Consider the following 19677-nt stretch of genomic DNA (forward strand, 5'->3'; position numbering starts at 1 on the left):
GGCAGGAGGATCTCCTCTACTGATCCATGGAACTGAGTAAGTGTCACTCAGAAACTATCTCATAAATTTGACACACTTTTGAATAAAGCGTTTCTTTGAGAAAGTGTCAAAGTATCTCATAAATATGAGCTACTCAAGTATTTCCAAAAATTTAATTTTTCAAAATGCACAAAATTGATCTAAAATAAACTGAAACCATTTAGTTTTTAGGTGATGCCTTTTGTAAGTTTATAGTACTTATCTTTTAAAGTTATTAAGAGCTTAAAACTGCATGCACTAAAATATTTTGGGACATCTATTTTGATGCACATGGTTGATAAGACTTGTCATTTAAAAATTTAAAAAAGTCTTTATCAAGTTCTTATAGCTTTTGAAAAGAAGAAAATAAAGAACCAAGTATTACAATTGAATAAGATGATAAATGCTTCCATTTCCTAATAAGCTAGAAGCCAAAAGCAACAACATATAAAGGATGAAGGGCAACACAGCAGGAAAATGGCTGCATGCATTAGATGTCACTCCAGGCATTAAAACCAATGTTTTTGAATGAGTTCATCATTTCAAACCCTTAACTTAGATGGTCAGTTATTTAAGTGCTAACAAACTACATACAAATTTAGGATCCAGAGGGTCCATCAAATTCTGTTTTATAAAACTAAAAAGTTAATCTTCATTGCTACAGATCAACCTCTATTCTCACACATGTTACATAGCCTCTTATTAGATAAGTGCTCAACATTTCTTCTTTCCACCCATTCACCTTATCTGTTAACTAGTAACAGTTAAAGGCAACTTTTCCCCTCCAGTCTATGAAACAAACAGCAAACATATAAAAAACATTTTAGTTATAAAATGTTTGATGAACTCATGACTCATCTATTTATTTGCATTTGATGCTATACAGCAGTTTTAGCATTTGGCAACTTTGGTAACAATGATTCTTTTTTTTTATACATCAAAACTCCACATCCATTAGATCACAATAACTGATACCGTTGAACTTATGCAGAATTCTAAATCAAGTGTAAATGAAAGCCACTCCATAAAAGCTAATACTTTTATACAATCTGTTTAGGGTATGCACCCCTCACCAAACAAATTCACAACAATTAATTCCAGAATTCCAAAAAAACTGGATAAACTGCCAGCATTTAAAGACACTACTCAAGAAGACAATGAAAAAGTGAATTTAAAAAGATAAAATAATATGCTAAGAAAAGGTTTTGTGAACTTCACATCCAAATGCATGGGCAAATAAATGGTGGAGGCAGAGTACAGTTATGAGGCTTATAACTGACTCTTCTGAAACTAGCCAGCTACCTGAAAGGAATTTTTAACAGAAGTACAACTTAGACACAAAGGACAACCTAGACATAAAGGAATGGGTTAAACTGTGGATTAATTGCCAAAAGAGTTAACTCTAAGATACAAAAAGAGAAACTCTAAGATGGTATTTAGGGCAATTCAGACTTCGATAATACTCCAAAACAGCAGACAATTATAGAATAGAAGATTTCTTAAAAGTTAATTCAATTACTTTAGCCTGTGTCACATCTGTAAAACTAGCAGACTTTCATCTTAATACCAAGTGTTTCAGTCAATGTCCACAACAATCTATTTCTCAAAAACTCCCATTACCGGTAAAAAAAGAAAACCTTATTCAAAAAGTCCCTCAACTCCTACTGACTATAAAAACAAATTCAAATGCTAACGGAACCAGGTAAGTAACATCATTCGTTAAATGCGTGATGTTACATTGGTAACAGAGTGAATCAGAGGATAATGAATTAGATTCTATGATCTAAAATATTTTCCTTAATCCCTTGCAAAAATCTGGGATCCAAAGTTGTCCAGATAAACCAGAAATCTGTACTTATATGTGAAATTTCCCAGATTTTAAAAAGCTCGCAACTTATTACAGATATATACATAGTATAAGCAAAAGAATTTGGCCCGAATTCTCAAGCTTAAAATGTTTGTTCTTAATAATTCATGCACAGTGGTACCTAAAAAGCTACTACAATGCTGGACCACTATATTAAAAAAGGTTACATTTTATTAACACAAAATACAAACATACTAGAAAAAAAAGCACTGTGTATCATCTAGCATATATCATACAGGTGAAGTGGTCCTTTAAAATCTGTTTCTTTGAGATTTTGATCTTAAACAACTAGAATGAAGTAAAGTAAAACATGTTTCTCACCATTAAAAGATACTCCACTGCTCTGTCAGGGTTGTTGAAACTGGCTCTCAGGGCTGCAATTACTTGCTCTCGTTCATAGCCCATTGACATGATCTCAGTTACCATATTCTCGTAAGACTGACCCGTCACTAAAAAGGGAGGGTGGAGGGGAAAGAAAAGGAACATTTAATAAATAAGCATTCTCTATACATTTCTTGATTCATGTATACAACATTTCAGGCACAACTGTGCTAGGAATACAAAGATGAGTAACAGTATAAATTACAACATACATGTAGTAGGTAATGGTCCCCCAAAGATGCCCTCCGGTTTGATTCCTAGAACCTATAAATAGGCTACATGGCAAAGGGAAATTGAGGTTATAGATAAAATTAAGGTTGCTAATCAGCTGACTTTAAGATAGAGACCTCATTCCGGATTATCTAAGTGTGTCCAGCATAATGACATGAATCCTTAAGAACAGTAGGAGGAGGCCGGTGAGAAGGTCAGAGAAACAGGTGTGAGGAGGAGGAGACAAAACCAGGATGAGAGATGTTATGCTGTTGCCTTTGAAGATGGAGAAAGGGGCTACCAGCCAAGGTATGTGAACAGTCTCTAGAAACTGGACAGGATCAGGACAAAAATTCTTCCCTGGAGTCTCCAAAAAGGAACTCCAGCTCCCTAATTTTAGTACAGTGAGCCCTGTGTCTCACTTCTAACCTACAGTACTAGAAGATAGTTAATCTGTGTTGTTCTACACCATTAAGTTTGTGTTAACTTACTACAGTAGCAACAGGAAACTCATATAATACGTTTCAGAGTATAACAGAAAAATGAGGTACAAAGGGAAGGGAGAATCAGGAGGTCAAAGAAGGCAACTGGTAAGAAGAGACACTGAATTCTGAAAACATGCTGGGGAAGGGATGGCATTTCAAACCATCAACTCTGATGCAACAAGTTCAGTTTCCCTTTGATACCTTATATAACTAAAACAGTGGGGAAAGAGGTTAGGAGCTAGAAAGTTAAAATCTTGTACACTATACAAAGTTGGTAAAATGCCCTAAGCGCTAATATTCCAACAAGTCACTTCTTACAGACTCCTATGCTCCCTCCTCTCAGCACAGACAACACTCTGAATAAATGAAAGTTATTTTCCTCATAAACTTACCTTACTTAAAACTATCGTCTCTTCCGCTTGTGTTCTGGGGACCATTACCAAACTGGATTTGGTTATCCTCTCTTCTCCACCAACACCTTTCCCCCTCTGTGTAATTATCCTGGATCAGTAGTTAACTATGTCCTATATTTCACCCTAAAACAAAAACACACCTCCCTCCTTTGACTTCATCTTAATTCCTCTTTGAGGAACCATCTGCTCTCTTCCCATCACAGCCACAGCTATTGAACACATGTCCATTTTCTCACATTCCACTCATTCCTCAACTAATTGCAATTCAGATTTCCCTCTCAAATGTGTCCCACCATTATCTGTTTGCTCTCTTTAAATAAATGACACCTCTATTCACCTCCTAAGTGCTTGAACAAAAACCCTGGGGATTTCAGTTCCTTTTCCTCTTCCTTCCACACCTCATTTACCAGCATACCTCGTAAGTTCTATCTCTAAATTACACCCCAAACCCATCTCTTCATTCTCTACTGTCAACACTGAAGACAAGCCCACAACAGTCTGTACATGGGATTACAACATTTCCAACTCTTGTCTCCATATCTACAATCTACTCTTCAGCCAGTTGCAAAAGTCAACACACACACACACACACACACACACACACAAAACCCCCCATCTAATTTCTGGCTCCCAGCCCTCAACAATGCTCCACCCACCACACTCATCTTCCCGGTGTTATTTCAGCAGGCCACACCTTTTCCTGCCTCAGGGCCTTTACACAACACCAGCTATCTTTAGATGGCTGGTTCCTTCAACATGCTTCAGTTCTATATTTAAAAGGTATTGCCTAGCCATCCCAGGTAGCCTTCTGTTTTTTCTTTAGGGACGCCCTTTGTGTTCTTAATATCATTTATCTTTTTTTCTTTTAAAGTTTCATTATTTTTTTCTTGCCCCAACTGAATGCAAGTTTGTGCAGAAAACCATGCCATTTTGCATATTTCCCTGATACACAGCTGACACCGAGTATCCGTTGAATAAATAATTTTTTTCTGCAGAACTTTCCAAATAAAGGTGTTTAATAGCTAAAAAACCCCTAAATATCACAAAAAGATTAATCATTTGATATCTTGTTTAAAACAATGACTTTCCTTTTCCCATCTCATAAAACAATAATTTTTAATTATTCATTTTCTTATCTACTGATATAATTCGAGCACAAAGCAACTCAAGTAGCAATACACTTTCAGTAACCCAATTCCCAGATACAGAAATCAGTATCAATACAACTGAAATTAAGAGCTACAGAAAACCAGAACTGCACTATTTCAACATGGTGTTTTTCTTTTAGTCCTCTCTACTTCATAAGAAAGGTTTAATTTCAACTCCTTTAAAAGATAAGGAGGTTACAGCTTGGAGAGATTAATAATTTGGTAAAGGCCAGGCGTGGTGGCTCACACCTGTAACCCCAGCACTTGGGAGGCTGAGGCGGGCAGATAACGAGATCAGGAGATCAAGACCATCCTGGTCAACATGGTGAAATCCCATCTTTACTAAAAATACAAACAAATTATCTGGGCACGGCGGCACGTGCCTGTAGTCCCACCTACTCAGGAGGCTGAGGCAGGAGAACTGCTTGAACCCCGGAAGCAGAGACTGCAGTGAGCCAAGATCATGCCACTGCACTCCAGCCTGGTGAAAGAGCAAGACTCTTTGTCTCCAAAAAAAAAAAAAAAAAAGTCAAAGTATTGTCATGGTGCAGAGATACAAACAAACACAGGCTGATAGTGAAGTCTCCACATCTAATCATTATACTATGACTCCTAAAATCATGTTTCCTAGTTAAATTATAGAATCTCAAAAAATACCTATCAGCAGTGTGATACTTTTTAGATCTTAAAAGTCCAAAGGCAAATGACTTGTAAAAAGAACTAGAGAGGCTGGCATGGTGGCTCACACCTGTAATCCCAGCACTTTGGGAGGCCGAGGTGGGCGAATCACCTAAGGTCAGGTGTTCAAGACCAGCGTGGCCAACGTGAAATTCCGTATCTACTAAAAACACAAAAATTAGCTGGGCATGGTGGCAGGTGCCTGTAATCCCAGCTATTTGGAAGGCTGAGGCAGGAGAATTTCTTGAACCCAGGAGGCGGAGATTGCAGTGAGCTGAGCCTGCGCCACTGCACTCCAGCCTGGGTGACAAAGACAGAGAGTGAGTCAAACAAACAAACAAACAAACAAACAAAACGAGAGAGACTGGACAAGAAACAGAGTAATGAGGCCAAAGAGGTGGTGATGAAGAACTTTATATATGCCATTCAGAATAAGCTTTGATCATATTACCTGACTTCAAATACTATTACCAGGCTACTGTAATCAAAACAGCATGGTACTGGTATAAAAACAGACTCATCGATCAATGGAACAGAATAGAGAACCCAGAAATAAAGCCGCATACCCTACAACCAAATTGATCTTCAACAAAGTCAACAAAAACATGCACGGGGGAAAGGACACCCCATTCAACAAACAGTGCTGGGAAATTGGATAGCCACATTTAGAAGAATGAAACTAGACCCAGAATTCTCATCAAACACAAAAGCTAACTCAAAACAGATTAAGGCCTAAATATTAAGACCTGAAACTACAAAAAACCGAGAAGAAAACCTAGAAAAACTCTTCTGGACACTGGCATAGGAAATCTAACAAAGTGTTATTATCTAGAACTTCAACATCAAGAAAAAACCAAATAACCCCATTAAAAAGTGGGCAAAAACCATGACTGGACATTTTTCAAAAGAAGACATACAAGTGGCCAACAAACATGAAAAAATGCTCAACATCACTAATCATCAGAGAAATGCAAATTAAAACCACAATGAGATGTCCCACGTCACACCAGATGTCAGGCAAGGATGCGAAGCAAATAGAATGCTTACATACTGCTGGCGGGAATGTCAATTAGTATATCCTTGATGGAAAACAGCACGGAAATTTCTCAAAGAACTTAAAAACAGAACTATCATTTAATCCAGAAATTCCACTACTATGTATATACCCAAAGGGAAATAAATCATTATATCAAAAAGATACCTGCACTTGTATGTTAATCATGGCATTATTCACAATAGTAAAGATATGGAATCATTAAATGGAGGATGAGATAAAGAAAATGGGGTGTGTGTGTGTAAAAGTACTCCCCCATCAAAAATAATAAAATCATGTCTTTTTTTACAGCAACATGGATAGAACTATGGAGGCCACTATCCTAAATGAAATAACTCAGAAACAGTCAAATACCACATGTCCTCACAAGTTGGAGCTGAACCATAGGCACACATCATATAGAATGGAATAATACACACTGGAAACGACAAAAGGTAGGGAGTGGAGTGTGGGTTCAAAAATTTCCTTTTTGGTACAATAAATGTTCATTATTCAGGTGATGGCTACACTAAAAGCCCAAACTTCACCACCACGTAATATATGCATGTAAGAAATCTGCACTTGTACTCTCTAAATATATACAAATTTTAAAAATTAAAAAGAATAAGCTCTGGACTTACTTTCTAGGTCATGAGGAACTATTAAAGGAATTAACAAAGACCCCATCAGAGTTGCTTTTTAGAAAATACACTCTAGTAAGGAAGAGGCAGACCAGGTGGATAAGGATAATGCAAGAGTATAAGTGAAATAAGGACCCGAACTAAGGCAACTAAATGACAGGGGAAACAAATATTCCAGAGACTTTAAGAGAGGGAGTCATTAGTAACTGTGGAATGATGGGAGGAAGTGGAAGGGGGAAGGAGGAAGGAAGAAGAGAGGTCAGAGGGGAGAGGAGAGAAAGGAAAAGAAACAGACTTACTGGGCCAAAAGAGGCAGAGGGTGGATGAATGACAGATGGTACAATTAAGAAGGGAACAAAAGGAAAGACTCAGACTGGGGAATAAAAAATGAGTCAGTTTGAAACCTAAAGTCATGGAGGTTCTAAGTTTTCTAGTTGACAATGTCAAGATACGAGTTTGGGAGTTCAGAGGGAGATCTGTACTGCAGCTATAATTTGGGGAATCTACATAGTATATGGATGGTATTGGTCATTCCCATAGTCTGAACTATGACCTAGAATGGAACCATAGAAAACTCATACATTTAAGTCAGGTAAACTAAAATGAATTAACTGGCCGGTAGTTGTGGCTCACGCCTGTAATCCCAGTACTTCGGGAGGCCGAGGCGGGCAGATTACAAGGCCAGGAGATTGAGACCATCCTGACTAACACAGTGAAACCCCGTCACTACTAAAAATACACAAAATTAGCCAGGCGTGGTGGCACGTGCCTGTAATCCCAGCTACACAGGAGGCTGAGGCAGGAGAATTGCTTGAACCCGGGAGGTGGAGGTTGCAGTGACCCAAGATCACGCCACTGCACTCCAATCTGGGCGAGAGAGCGAGACTACATCTCAAAAAAAAAAAAAAAAAAAAAAAGAAAGAAAAGAAAAGAAAAGCTTGAGAAGGAAGAGCCTGAGGTATGGATCAGGAAGAGTGGTGTCACAGAAGCCAAAGAAGGAAAGTTTAAAGAAGCAAGGTTAATTTGTGCAGCAACAAGATAAATCAGAATAAAATAAAAAAGCAGGAATCAACATAGAGACTTGGGTAAATTAAAGATGAAAATGTAGAGGGATCCCGACACCATAAAGTTGAGAATGGGAAGTAAGACATAGTCACAGAGGCTTGAGTGTAGCAGCAGCAGCTACAGCATGGCCTCCCAGGCTCCCATTCAGGAGCATCAATGCATTACAGCTGCAGCAGCAGTGACCACAGCCAGAGCCTTCAGCACCATTAGCCACAAGTGCCAGCTGGCTCCAGCCCCGAGGCCACAGACAGTTTACTGATCTCTGGGTAATCCTATTCTCCAGCCCTTCCAATTCCTAACAATTTCCTAAGATTAAGCCTTTCCCTGTTTGAAATAGAGTGGTTTCTGTTTTCCTGGCTGGAGACTAACTCATACTGTATTTGACAGCAGAGTGTTTTAGGACACTGTTCCTCAAAGATGAAAATCTGGGGTTGGCACACCCAGGCAATCTTAGATAATTTAAACTACTGTTTTGCTACTACATGTACATGCCATTTTCCATGGCAACGAGGGCATCACGGAGTTCCAGCTCAACTAGGTCAGAGAACCAACTCAGATGCTAGGAGGTGGTACTGCTGCTGGAACTCTGCTGCTGTAGAAGCTAAGCAGGAATCCAGAGCCTGTACTGCACCAAAGCTGCTGTTTCTACCTATTCCTCGCTTTCTCCCTCCCTGCCATTTAAGAGTACCAAACAGTAGGAATGGAGTTGCCAGCCAATAAACCAGTAATTAGCAGGAACTATATCAGAGATGCTACAATGGGAGAAAAAAAAAAGGTGCTTCATTTTGATAGACTGGAGTGATGGGAGATGGAAAGGCATTATTCAGCAGGTCAAAGTTGGGATAAAAAAGCATTTTTGCTGCAAGCCAATGCAAGCAACATGATATAGATGGGAATGTACAGTGCCATCAAGTTGGAATTAAGTCTGAAGGTGAATACACATGAAGTGTGAGACAGATCTAGAAAAATGTCATACCCATTTCAAAGACCCTTTGTAATAAACCCATACATACACAGATCAACCATGTTAGGATCACATTGAAAATTTCCATCTGGAAAATGGAAATTTATTTGCTTTAACCAAGTATGCTCAACTCAGAGCAAGTTTTAAATAACTCAATACATAAATATTAATTTAAAAGTCTTTAGTAACACTTAATTGAATTACTTAATTCAATCATTTTACAGCGTGATTATAAATAACCATGCAAATTATTAACACTTTTATCACGATCTAGAAAAGTGAAGCCTCTTACCTATCTCTTTACAGGTTGTTTACAAGGAAAAGTAGATACTTACCAAGTGCACTCGTTGCATCTTCAAAAAGGTTTGATCGAGAAGAATCTCCCGATGTACTGTAAAAGGATTTTAGAACAATCACATTTTAAAAAGTATATACAATTTAATTTACATTAGTTTAGTAACTATCCAATTTGTAAACAGATTCTTTGATTTTAATTAAATATAAAAGTCTGACTAAAGTATTTAAACTGTCTCTTCTAGATTAAATCCAAAAGCTTTATCTACAACATTTGTGGTTTGGGAAAAATTTTCAATCTTGGTACTCCTCCTATTCTGAGAATCCATCATTTTAAATGTCAAAATATATAAAATAATATCCTAACAGACAGCATCTGTCTATTGAATACAAAAAAGATAATGCACAATTATTTACCTGAAGTAATTTACATGAGAAGTTAAATAATTTATAAATCAAGTCACACCAGAAGAAATATCAAAAGCAGTATATAGTAAAATAGCACATGAAGAAACCAAATTAGGCTATAGTCTTTACATAATGAGATCTTACAGATAAGTTCTGAACGAGGACACTGAAAGAAGACATTCAAATAAAGAAATATAGCATATGCAAAAAAGGTAGATATGGGTTAAATCCAAGTTTGAATGTAATGAAAATCAGTGTAAAAAGATTAAGTTTCTGTTGGGAAACTACAGAGAAGTCTGCAATAAAAGAAAATTATGAAAGACCATGAAGAGCAGGCCAAAGAAAAATAAACTTAAGTTTACAACAGTGGTAAAGGTAGTAGTTGCAAGTTTAAATTAAAGCAGACACGCATAAACACTTAGACCTGAGTCTCAATTAAAAAAAACACCCATTATATTTCAGTTCTGACAAAGCCCTTGGTAGTATATAGTAAGAGCAGAAAACCCAAGTTTGGATTCGTAAATTACTGAACCTTTCTAAGCCTGTTTCTTCATCAGTACAATGGTCAATGATAGTATCATATACTCCAGAGTGTTGTGGGTAGGGCTACACTAGTAGACTGCTTAGCAAAGTGCCTGGCATCATAACACCCAATATGAATATTATGATTAATATAATCCTTTGGTATAATTTTTAAGTTCTTCATTAAATATACTGTAAAACTAATGCAGAGAAAATAAAATTTCAAAAAGCACAATATATAAAAACTAAATTTTTCCTACCCCAACGCAGAGACCACCCCTATGACACCAATTTCTATTTAAAAGAATAACAATTTGCGTCTTACTTTGTTTGTTTTTTAAGCTTTTGTGTTTTTTAACTTAACAATCATTCTATGTCGCCACAATCAAATCTACTTCAATTTCTTCCCACAGATGCACAGTATTCCATTTAAAAGACCAAATTAAGCTCTTATTAAGGAATGCGTACTTTGGTTTCCTGCATTTAAATTCTTTCTGTAGTCAAATTTATCAATCTTTCCTGTTACAACTTTTTTTGTTGTTGTTGTTGTCTTGCTTAGGAATGACTTCGCAAAGTGAAGATTATTCTTTCGTTCCCTTGTTCTCCATTAGTTTATGGCTTTTCTTTTGCATTAAATCCATATCTATCTATAATTTATTTTTGCAGGTGTATAGTATTCTTTTTTCATTCCAGATGATGAGATCTCAACAGCATTTTCCCCACATTGTTCTGAAATTGTATCTTTATTTTCTATTAAGTTCCTCTATCTATTTGCGTCTATTTCTAAGCTACTGTTGATTTCCCTGACCAATCTTTGTAATATGAGCCATTCCAAACTGTTTTAATCACTACTGTATAACACATTTTAAAATCCGGGAAGACTCGTCTCCCTTAGAATAATTTACACTATTATCACACATTGTCTTTAAAAAGTTCTCTTTAAACACCACAGATAAGACTGGGTGTACTTATACTTTAACCACTACTCTTTAATCTTGATTCTGTCTCACTACTTCTCCCCTCTCCAACCACAGAGGAAACCACTCATGAGTTATATGTCAACGCTTGCCTACTTCTCTTCTACACATTAACATGCATACCCACAGAAAATGTACGATGTTGTTTATGGGTTTTGTCTGGTTTATGGTTATCACCTATACTCTTTTGCAACCTGCTTTTTTCACTCAATAACAAAGCCTCAAAACCACACTTATTTAACATGCTTATATAGTACATACTTTAACTGTCTTGCAGTATCAGTTAGCAGAGTTTCTCAAATTTTACAAATTTCAAGAATCCCAAGTATTCACCAGGAGGGCTTGCTGATTTCTGGGATCCAATCCCAGATAATTCTGATTTACAGGTCCAGGGTGGCCCAAGAATTCACGTCAAACACACTCCCAGTGATGCTGATGCGGCCTACTGACAACTACACTTTGAGTAGTCCTGTTCTCTACTATGAATAAACCACAGGTCAATTTAGGATTCCAATTTGTCCTTTAATTACAAACAATACGGTCATGGGCACAAGTGCAGTTCCTCTCAGGTAGATATCAAGTGGAATTTGCACTGTAATAGACAATTTTTAAAAGAACAAAATTGACCTAAAGAAACAAACCCCTAATAACAAACAGACTTCCCGACACTCCACAAACTCTTATCAGCTTATCTCCTGATAATTATTCACTAGGTTTTGTGTTTCACAGGACAGTAGATATTTTCCAGCAAAGATAAAGGAACTAAGACACATTTAAGCAGCTTGTTTTCTGAGTTTCTCTCATTCCTCTCTTTCTATATTTCTCTGAGGTAAAATTTTCAGAAATAAGAATAAGCAGTTGGTATACAAAGTCCAACTAAGAAACTCTAGTGTCTGCTTTCCGGGATCACTGACCATCAAGTTACTTATGCAACTTTTGTAGGTCTGAAAAGATAATCCTGGCTCTTTTTAGAATAACGTTAAGTAAAACTGCAACTCCGGGAAGAAAATAAAAGTAGAGTTAATGGGCTGGGCGTGGTGGCTCACACCTGTAATCCCAGCTACTCAGGAGGCTGAGACAGGAGAATCGCTTGAACCCGGGAGGTGGAGACTGCAGTGAGCCACGATCATGCCACTGCACTCTAGCCTGGGTGACAGAGCGAGACTCTGTCTCAAAAAAAAAAAAAAAAAAAAAAAAAAAAGAGTTAATGAGGAAACAAATTTAAATCTATGGCATTAGTACATTAAAATGTATTGATCAACTTTAAAATTCTCACACTAAGTTTTTTTAAAGGAGCTTAAAGCAATTAAAAGAATAAGATGTACTGTGCCGATTGACTTAAGATGTATTAAGTTTGCAATATTTAAGTGCTTTGGTGAACCAATTTTTTAAATTTCTAAGTTCCCTCTCACACACAGACCTGATCAACAGCTCTGTGATGTAACAGCTTAACCTGACTGTACGTGGTATCCACTAGGATAAGATGGTTGAATGCATTTCTAGTTGTACATGGGAAAGATGGATCAAGTTAGGCAATGGTGTCACAGAATACTTAAAGCAGTGTTCTAGGCAAGTAACAGCGCAAATATTTTATTGCCTAAACCCGTGTTATCTTCTTAGGGAATCAATTCTTTAGAAAGAGACCCCTGAGTAAGCAATGAATCCGGTGGCTCAGACTCCTCCAAACACGGTTGACTAAGTCAGACACAGAAACCACACTCAAAGGCAGAACACTAAAATGAAGGATCACAACTATATCTTTCTGATCATTGTCATATATATCTTAACCCCTTTCCATGTCTGTTAACCCTTCCAGTCACTGCAGTTTTCCACTGTGTCTGATTCTGACTGCAAGGATCATATAACTACTACCTCTGAGGTCCTGAGTTGCTCTAAGTCACAAAGCACAAACAGCTGTAGTGCCAGTGAAGGCTGGTCATAATATAACTCATGCTCTTAGATCAAGGAATTGTGCTGAATGATTTCCAACCAAGAGACCTCTCTGACTTAAGCATTTGGTCAATTTACCTGATCATCTGGGGAGGAAAAAAAAAAAAAATCTTGTCTTAAACTGCTCAATAATCCTAACTGCCTAAGTAGCCACTTAGTTGAGGTGTCTCTGCTGTCAACTTCCCACAAGAAATTATTTCTTGCTCCTCAAGTATCCCAACACTCTTTTCCCCTTTTCCCCTAAATATCTACACAGGCAGAAGCTTGAATTTCCACACAAGTTCAAAGATACAGATACAACAGTGAAAAATTGAAATAATCCATAGGTTCAGGTTTCAAGAGCTAACAAATGTCAGAACCAATCACAATGTATAAACTACTAGAAAGATTTACTAACATGGAAGGATGCTTATGATATATATGACAATGACCACAAAGAATACAGATCAAGTACAAATGATGATTAGGGTGGCAATGTCATGTTATAATCCTTGACTCATTTTGGTTATTTGTATTTCCTAACGTTTCTACTAAAAAATGATTTTCACCTGCTCTCTCCTTCCCACTGCACCCCACCCTGCCCAAATCAACAGAGTACAGAAATCTGATTATGAAAATTTGTACTTATATTCTCCTTAGCAAACTATCAAAATAGACATAGCATATGTTTTAGTCAAACGTTTAAAAATGGCTTAACATAGTAGATAGTTTAATCAAAACAATAATCAAAATAAATGCATGAAGCTCCTGTTAAACACGGATTTTGAGATAGAATTTCCTAGAATCCAGTTCCTACCTGTCAGTTGCTGTTGGGCTAGTAGCCACTGGTGTCTCTGCTGGCTTTTCTGCAGGTTTCTCTTGTTTAGTTGCACTAGCAGGTGCAGGTTCAGAAGATGCTGTCGCTGATGCTGGAGTGATGGATGCAGGTGTGGAAGTGGGAGCCAAAGCAGGGACAGGGGTTGGAGCCTGAGCCACAGTTGTTGCGGTAGAGGAAGTAATGGCTGTAGTGCTCGCAGGAGCTGACTGCTGAGTTGTAGCTGGTGCTGGTGTGGACACTGCTTTGGGCTAAACACATTAAAGGCAAAATAAATTACGATAAAATACTACATATTGACTGATCTCTAATTACACTATACCGTTACAGGATGCCACAAACATAGCACTAATAACAACCTGTAACTTGAAAATAATTTTGTAAAATGACTCAATGAATGATCAATATTAGCAGTCTGACTCATGGTTCCTCTTTCAAAGCTCATGAGAGCATATGTTAATCTTAATTATCAACCACAATTAATTTTACCCAACAATTTCAGTCTTCATATCAAGTTAATATAAAAAGTCAAAAATTTGAAATAGAGAGTTTGTGTGTGTGTATATATATATATAACAAAAAAGAAAACTGTATCATTTTCCCAAAAAAACTATGTACCTGAGTTGTAACTTTAAATTACCTAATACCACTTAAAAGCATTACCAAAATAATTTTCTTTAAAGACAGGGTCTTGCTACATTGCCCAGGCTGGTCTTGAACTCCTGGTCTCAAGCAATCCTCCCACCACAGCCTCCCAAAGCACTAAGATTACAGGCATAAACTACTACACCCAGCCCAAAATAATGTTCTTGAAATGGCAGTATAAATGTTTATTTATAAACATGTCAAATATTCTGTCGTACTGTATTTTAGAAGAGGGAGGAAAATCTCAAAACTGACTACAAATCAACAGGTCCAAGTACAAAAAGGTTCACAAGACTTTGAGATGCATATGTAGATAAGCAGAAAAATGAAGGCCAAATTAAGTTAACTCCACATGCTCAGCACTTTCTGAACTGGAAGTAGAGCCATAAAGCTTTCCACAGAGCAAAAAAACAATTAGTTGACCCTTGAACAACAAGGGTTTGAACTGCACTGGGTCCACTTATATGATGATTTTTTTCAATATAAGTTACACTGAGTGTGCCTGTCTCTCCTTCTACCTCCTCCATCTCTACCACCTTGAGACAGCAAGACCAACCCTTCCTCTTTCTCATCCTAGTTAGTGTGAAGACAAGGATGAAGACCTTCATGATGATCCACTTACACTTAATGAACACCAAAAATATTCTCTCTTGTGATTTTCTTTGTTTTGAGAGAGGGTCTCACTCTATCTGGAGCCCAGACTGGAGTGCAGTGGTGTGATAACAGCTCCTTGCAGCCTCAACCTCTCAAGGCTCCAGCCTCAGTCACTGCCCCCGCCCCCACCACCATGTAGCTGGGACTACAAGCTCACACTACCACTCCCCGCTAAATGTTTGTGTTTTGTTTTGTTTTTTTTTTTTTTTTTTGTAGAGACAAGGTTTCACCATGTTACCCAGACTGATCTCCAACTCCTGAGCTCAAGCAATTCGCTCACCTCGGTCTCCCAAGGTGCTGGGATTACAGGCATCAGCCGCCATACCTGGCCATGATTTTCTTAGTAATAGTTTCTCTAGCTTACTTTAATACAGTATATTATACATGTAACATACAAAACATGTATTAATCCACTGTTTATCAGTAAGGCTTCTGGTCAAGAGTAGGCTATTAGTAGGTAAGTTTTGGGCAAGTCAAAAGGTATATGCAGATTTCTGACTGTAGGGGAGAGGCTGGCACTTCTAAGCTCAGTGGCGTTCAAGGGTCAACTGTACATGTGTAAAAATCATACTACATGAGTTTTAGCTTTCTCCTAAGGCCTGTCAATGCTACCTGTTTAGTTCATAACTTTCCCAAGGACCAAAGGTAGATATTTTGGTGGAAGACAGGACTTAAATTCAACAAAATCTGCCACAAGCATAAACAAACTCTAAAACCAATAAGCTGAGCTGCCTTGTGTCTTTTTGATTTAATAAAGAAGACATTAGGAAAAAAAAGGTTAGTGAAAGGTGATAGGCTTTTAAAAAATACTAGCATTACTCCCTTTTCCTATTTAGCTTAATTTTCTTAACAGCCAATATAATATTCTGCAGATTATTAACATTCTAAAACTTCAATGAGCTGAAATCCTCAGGTCATTCTGGATCGTCAGTTATTCTGGATAGACTGGAGCTTCACAAACGTGAAAATTCAGAGTTTTAAGCACCAAAACTTTGTAATAACCAATCTAGATAAAAATGTACTTTTAAATGTGGTATACTCATTTAATATTCTCAATTATCTGTTATCAAAATAATATTGCAAAATGACTTATCTTCAAGGTTCCTACTGTCAAGAACAGCTATTTCTTCTTTATTCTAAACAGTACCAAGTCCCTCTCTGCTTTTTAGTTTTTATTCTTGCTTTTGATCTTAATAGCTTTTTCCTTTCCCTTCTTTGTATTAATAAGGTCATTTCTCAGTGCTTCCATAAATGCCTTACTGTAGCAGCATTCCCTTCCTTCTTATAGTTGTCCTCTACTATTAACTTCAAAATAAAACAGTCATAAATATCATTAGAATCCTATGTAATATTAGGAATAAAAGACTTGAAGGAAAAACAAAAGAATTGTATGTAATATAGTAACAGTTTTCAAGTATCTATTCCTCAAATACACGCACCCTTTGAGACTTTTTCTGCTTAATTCTTGTGTTCTAAATAGGATTACTGTAATATTAAAAGAAACTAAGACCAGTAAGAAAACATATTTAAAAATGTGTGGCTATCACATTTTCCATTATGTACTATGTATGCTAAAACTAGATGGGAAAATACAATAGTATTCAGCAAATTATGGCATATGCTATAACATAGATAGATGAACCTCGATAACATTATGCTAAGTGAAATAAGCCAGTCACAAAAAGACAAATACCATAGGATTCCACTCATATGATGTATGTGATAGCAGCAAAACAATGTAACTATAATGTTATTGAACTGTACACTTAAAATGATTAAACTGGAAGTTTGTTATTATATTTTACCATAGTTGAATAAAAAACCTAGATGATACAAGGTTTCCTTACGATTCTGCTTCTCTGTTTTTAAAGCTTAACATATAGTGAGTTAAGTTCTTAAGTATAGCAAAATCAATATGGTTCTTAACAAATTAAAAAATGTTCAAGTTCAACACATGTAAATTATTTAGCTGCTTGTTTCCCGGTATAAAAGGATGTGGTAATTAAAATTTATTTCAACTCTATTTTCTATTACTATTAATTATTTTGTGACTTTGAGAAAAAACCCACATTTATTCCACTTTTGGCCTTTGATGAAGTGGTTTCAATTAGTGATTTAAACTTATTTTCATTGCTACAAGTAACACTGTTCTTTCTAAGATTATGACAATCCAATCCTAAAAATGAATGTCATGAGTACCACTTCTCCATTTGTCTCTTAATTCTACACTGCATTATTATCTTTAAATAAACAAGTATATAGTCTCTTAAAAAAATCCATGTTCATTCTCTGCTTTAAATTTACTTTCATAAATTGTTCCAAACACATTCCAGCCTACTAAATCACAAGAAAGTATCTGTTTAAAACTTCCTCACAAAAATCATTCTATCATTTCTTTAGTTGCCTTTTCCCTTTTTTAGTTTCTAAAAACATATTCTTTCACTAAGAAATATCACTGTAATAATAAGCTTTCATGCCTTTTCTGCCTTGAGGAATTTGTTAGGACTAGTACATAATTTAGCAAGTCTATTTAAGACAAACTTATGAAATCTACAGAATAAACATTTATTCCATTTATAAAGATATTTTAAAAGAATTATATAATAAATGATTTCCCTACTCTAGCAAAAATAATTTTAACATTTTAAATTTGGATATCAAGTGTATTTTTAGATACATTTTCCTGGTTAGTGAGGCTAGTTAAATCTATAATTCCTACTCTTATCCTTTTTGCTTTATTGGTCATCCTTTGCTTACTGATTTCTAAGAATTCTTTACATAATCTGAATATTAATTTTTTCTTCCTATCAGTGTTTCAGTTGTTTCAATTTACATAAAATTTTATTAAAACTATATTAAATTATAGTTTAATGTATAATAATGTAAACCATTAATAACTTTATGTTTCACTTAAGGTAAATTCTTAAAAAGCTTCATAGTAAAGTGCACACCACTATGGATGTGTATAAACTGTGTCCGTTGTGTGGACTTGGGGTCATCATTTTTAAAAAGACTTACATGCATAAATATACACAGAATGAAGTTGAAACTTACTTTGGTCACCATAACCACCACAAAGTTTTTCTCATCAATTTTGTATTCTTTGAGAGCAGTATCATCATTGAGGATTTTGCCTAATACATTAAGAGAAAAAAAAAAAATCATTTAAGGCATAATCTTTCTCTTACACATAAGTTAAAACAACTTTCTACTTGAAATATGATTATTTCAGAAATATTAAAATATGAATCACCAACATAAATTCTATCAGTACTTTTCCCCAAGAAAAAACCAATCAATCGAGATAAAAATAAAACAATTCCTAAGTGGCAGGGTATGGTGGCTCACGCCTGTAATCCCAACCCTTTGGAAGGCTGAGGAGGGAATACAGCTTGAGGCCAGGAGTTTGAGACCAGCCTGGGCAACATAGCAAAACCCTGTTTATAAAAAAAAAAAAAATAATTCAAAATTAGCCAGGCACTGTGGCACATGCCTATGGTCCTAGCTACTTGGGAGGCTGAGGCAGGAGGATCACTTGAGCCCAGGAGTTCAAGGATACAGCAAGCTATAATCACACCACTGCACTCCAGCCTGGGTGACAGCAAGACTCTCTCTCAAAATAAACAAAATTAAAAGGCATACGCATTTAACTGAAAGATGTCACACTTATATAGTGTATATAGAATGACAATCAATTTTTACAAATGTATTACTTCATTATATAAAGGACTTACTGGGCAAGAAAATACGAAAGAGACCCTGAAAAGGAGAAGACCATGAAGATAAAGAAAATCCAATACTCTGATTGCACAGGGGTCCTCTGGAAAATAACCGATATTCTTTTCTGATACGAAGAAGGGGAGAGAAACAAATTTCCTGCTCCCCAAAATACCGATTATCTGATAAATCAGAAATGTTCTAACACTATCAAAGCAAGATACTAAAAGTACTTCAGAAAACGACATGATACACAAGAAAGGGCAAGATGCTACAGAACTCAGAAATGCACAAAGAAGTACAAAAGACTGTGATCATGCTGAAGGTCACATATTAGGTAAGTAGGACTCCCTGATGTTTCCTGGTCCATGAATTTAGTTTTCCACCTTTAAAAAGCTATTGAATCAAAAGCTGCTAACATTAAGACAGAAAGGAATATGGATAGGAATGAGAAAACAGGCCAAAACAAGAAACTGGAAATTGGAATTTTATGTCTGCTTCTTTAGGCTTCTGAACTCAGATCTATAAAAATAATAGGACTGAATCACCGTGTTAGCATTTCCGCCAGGCTGTCTCACTTTAGGAAACACTATTCAGAAAAATAGAAGAATCCATGGGCGATCAAACACCCACCTTACTAACATCTACAATGAAAGCATTTTCTCTACTAAATTTGCATATCAAGTGTATTTTTAATATACATTTTCCTGGTTATTAGTGAGGCTAGTTAAATCTATAATTCCTACTCTTATGCTTTGTTGCTTTATTGGTCATCCTTTCCTTATTGATTTCT

The 19677-nt window shown here is 36.3% G+C and overlaps 1 protein-coding gene across 2 annotated transcripts in view; it reads right to left on the bottom strand.

Moving 5' to 3' along the window:
• The window catches only part of RAD23B (RAD23 homolog B, nucleotide excision repair protein), a 46121-nt gene that overhangs the window by 9294 nt on the left and 17150 nt on the right, over positions 1-19677 (bottom strand). For both annotated transcript variants that reach the window (XM_077965368.1, NM_001261788.1), the window contains exons 3-6: positions 18222-18301; positions 13851-14119; positions 9239-9294; positions 2207-2334 (exon numbers count right to left, since the gene is read on the bottom strand). In XM_077965368.1, the coding sequence (XP_077821494.1) occupies positions 2207-2334; positions 9239-9294; positions 13851-14119; positions 18222-18233 (465 nt within the window). In that variant the 5' untranslated portion in view covers positions 18234-18301. The remainder of the gene's footprint in view (positions 1-2206; positions 2335-9238; positions 9295-13850; positions 14120-18221; positions 18302-19677) is intronic.

Source organism: Macaca mulatta, chromosome 15, assembly GCF_049350105.2.
Source record: "Macaca mulatta isolate MMU2019108-1 chromosome 15, T2T-MMU8v2.0, whole genome shotgun sequence".
NCBI classification, from domain to species: domain Eukaryota; kingdom Metazoa; phylum Chordata; class Mammalia; order Primates; family Cercopithecidae; genus Macaca; species Macaca mulatta.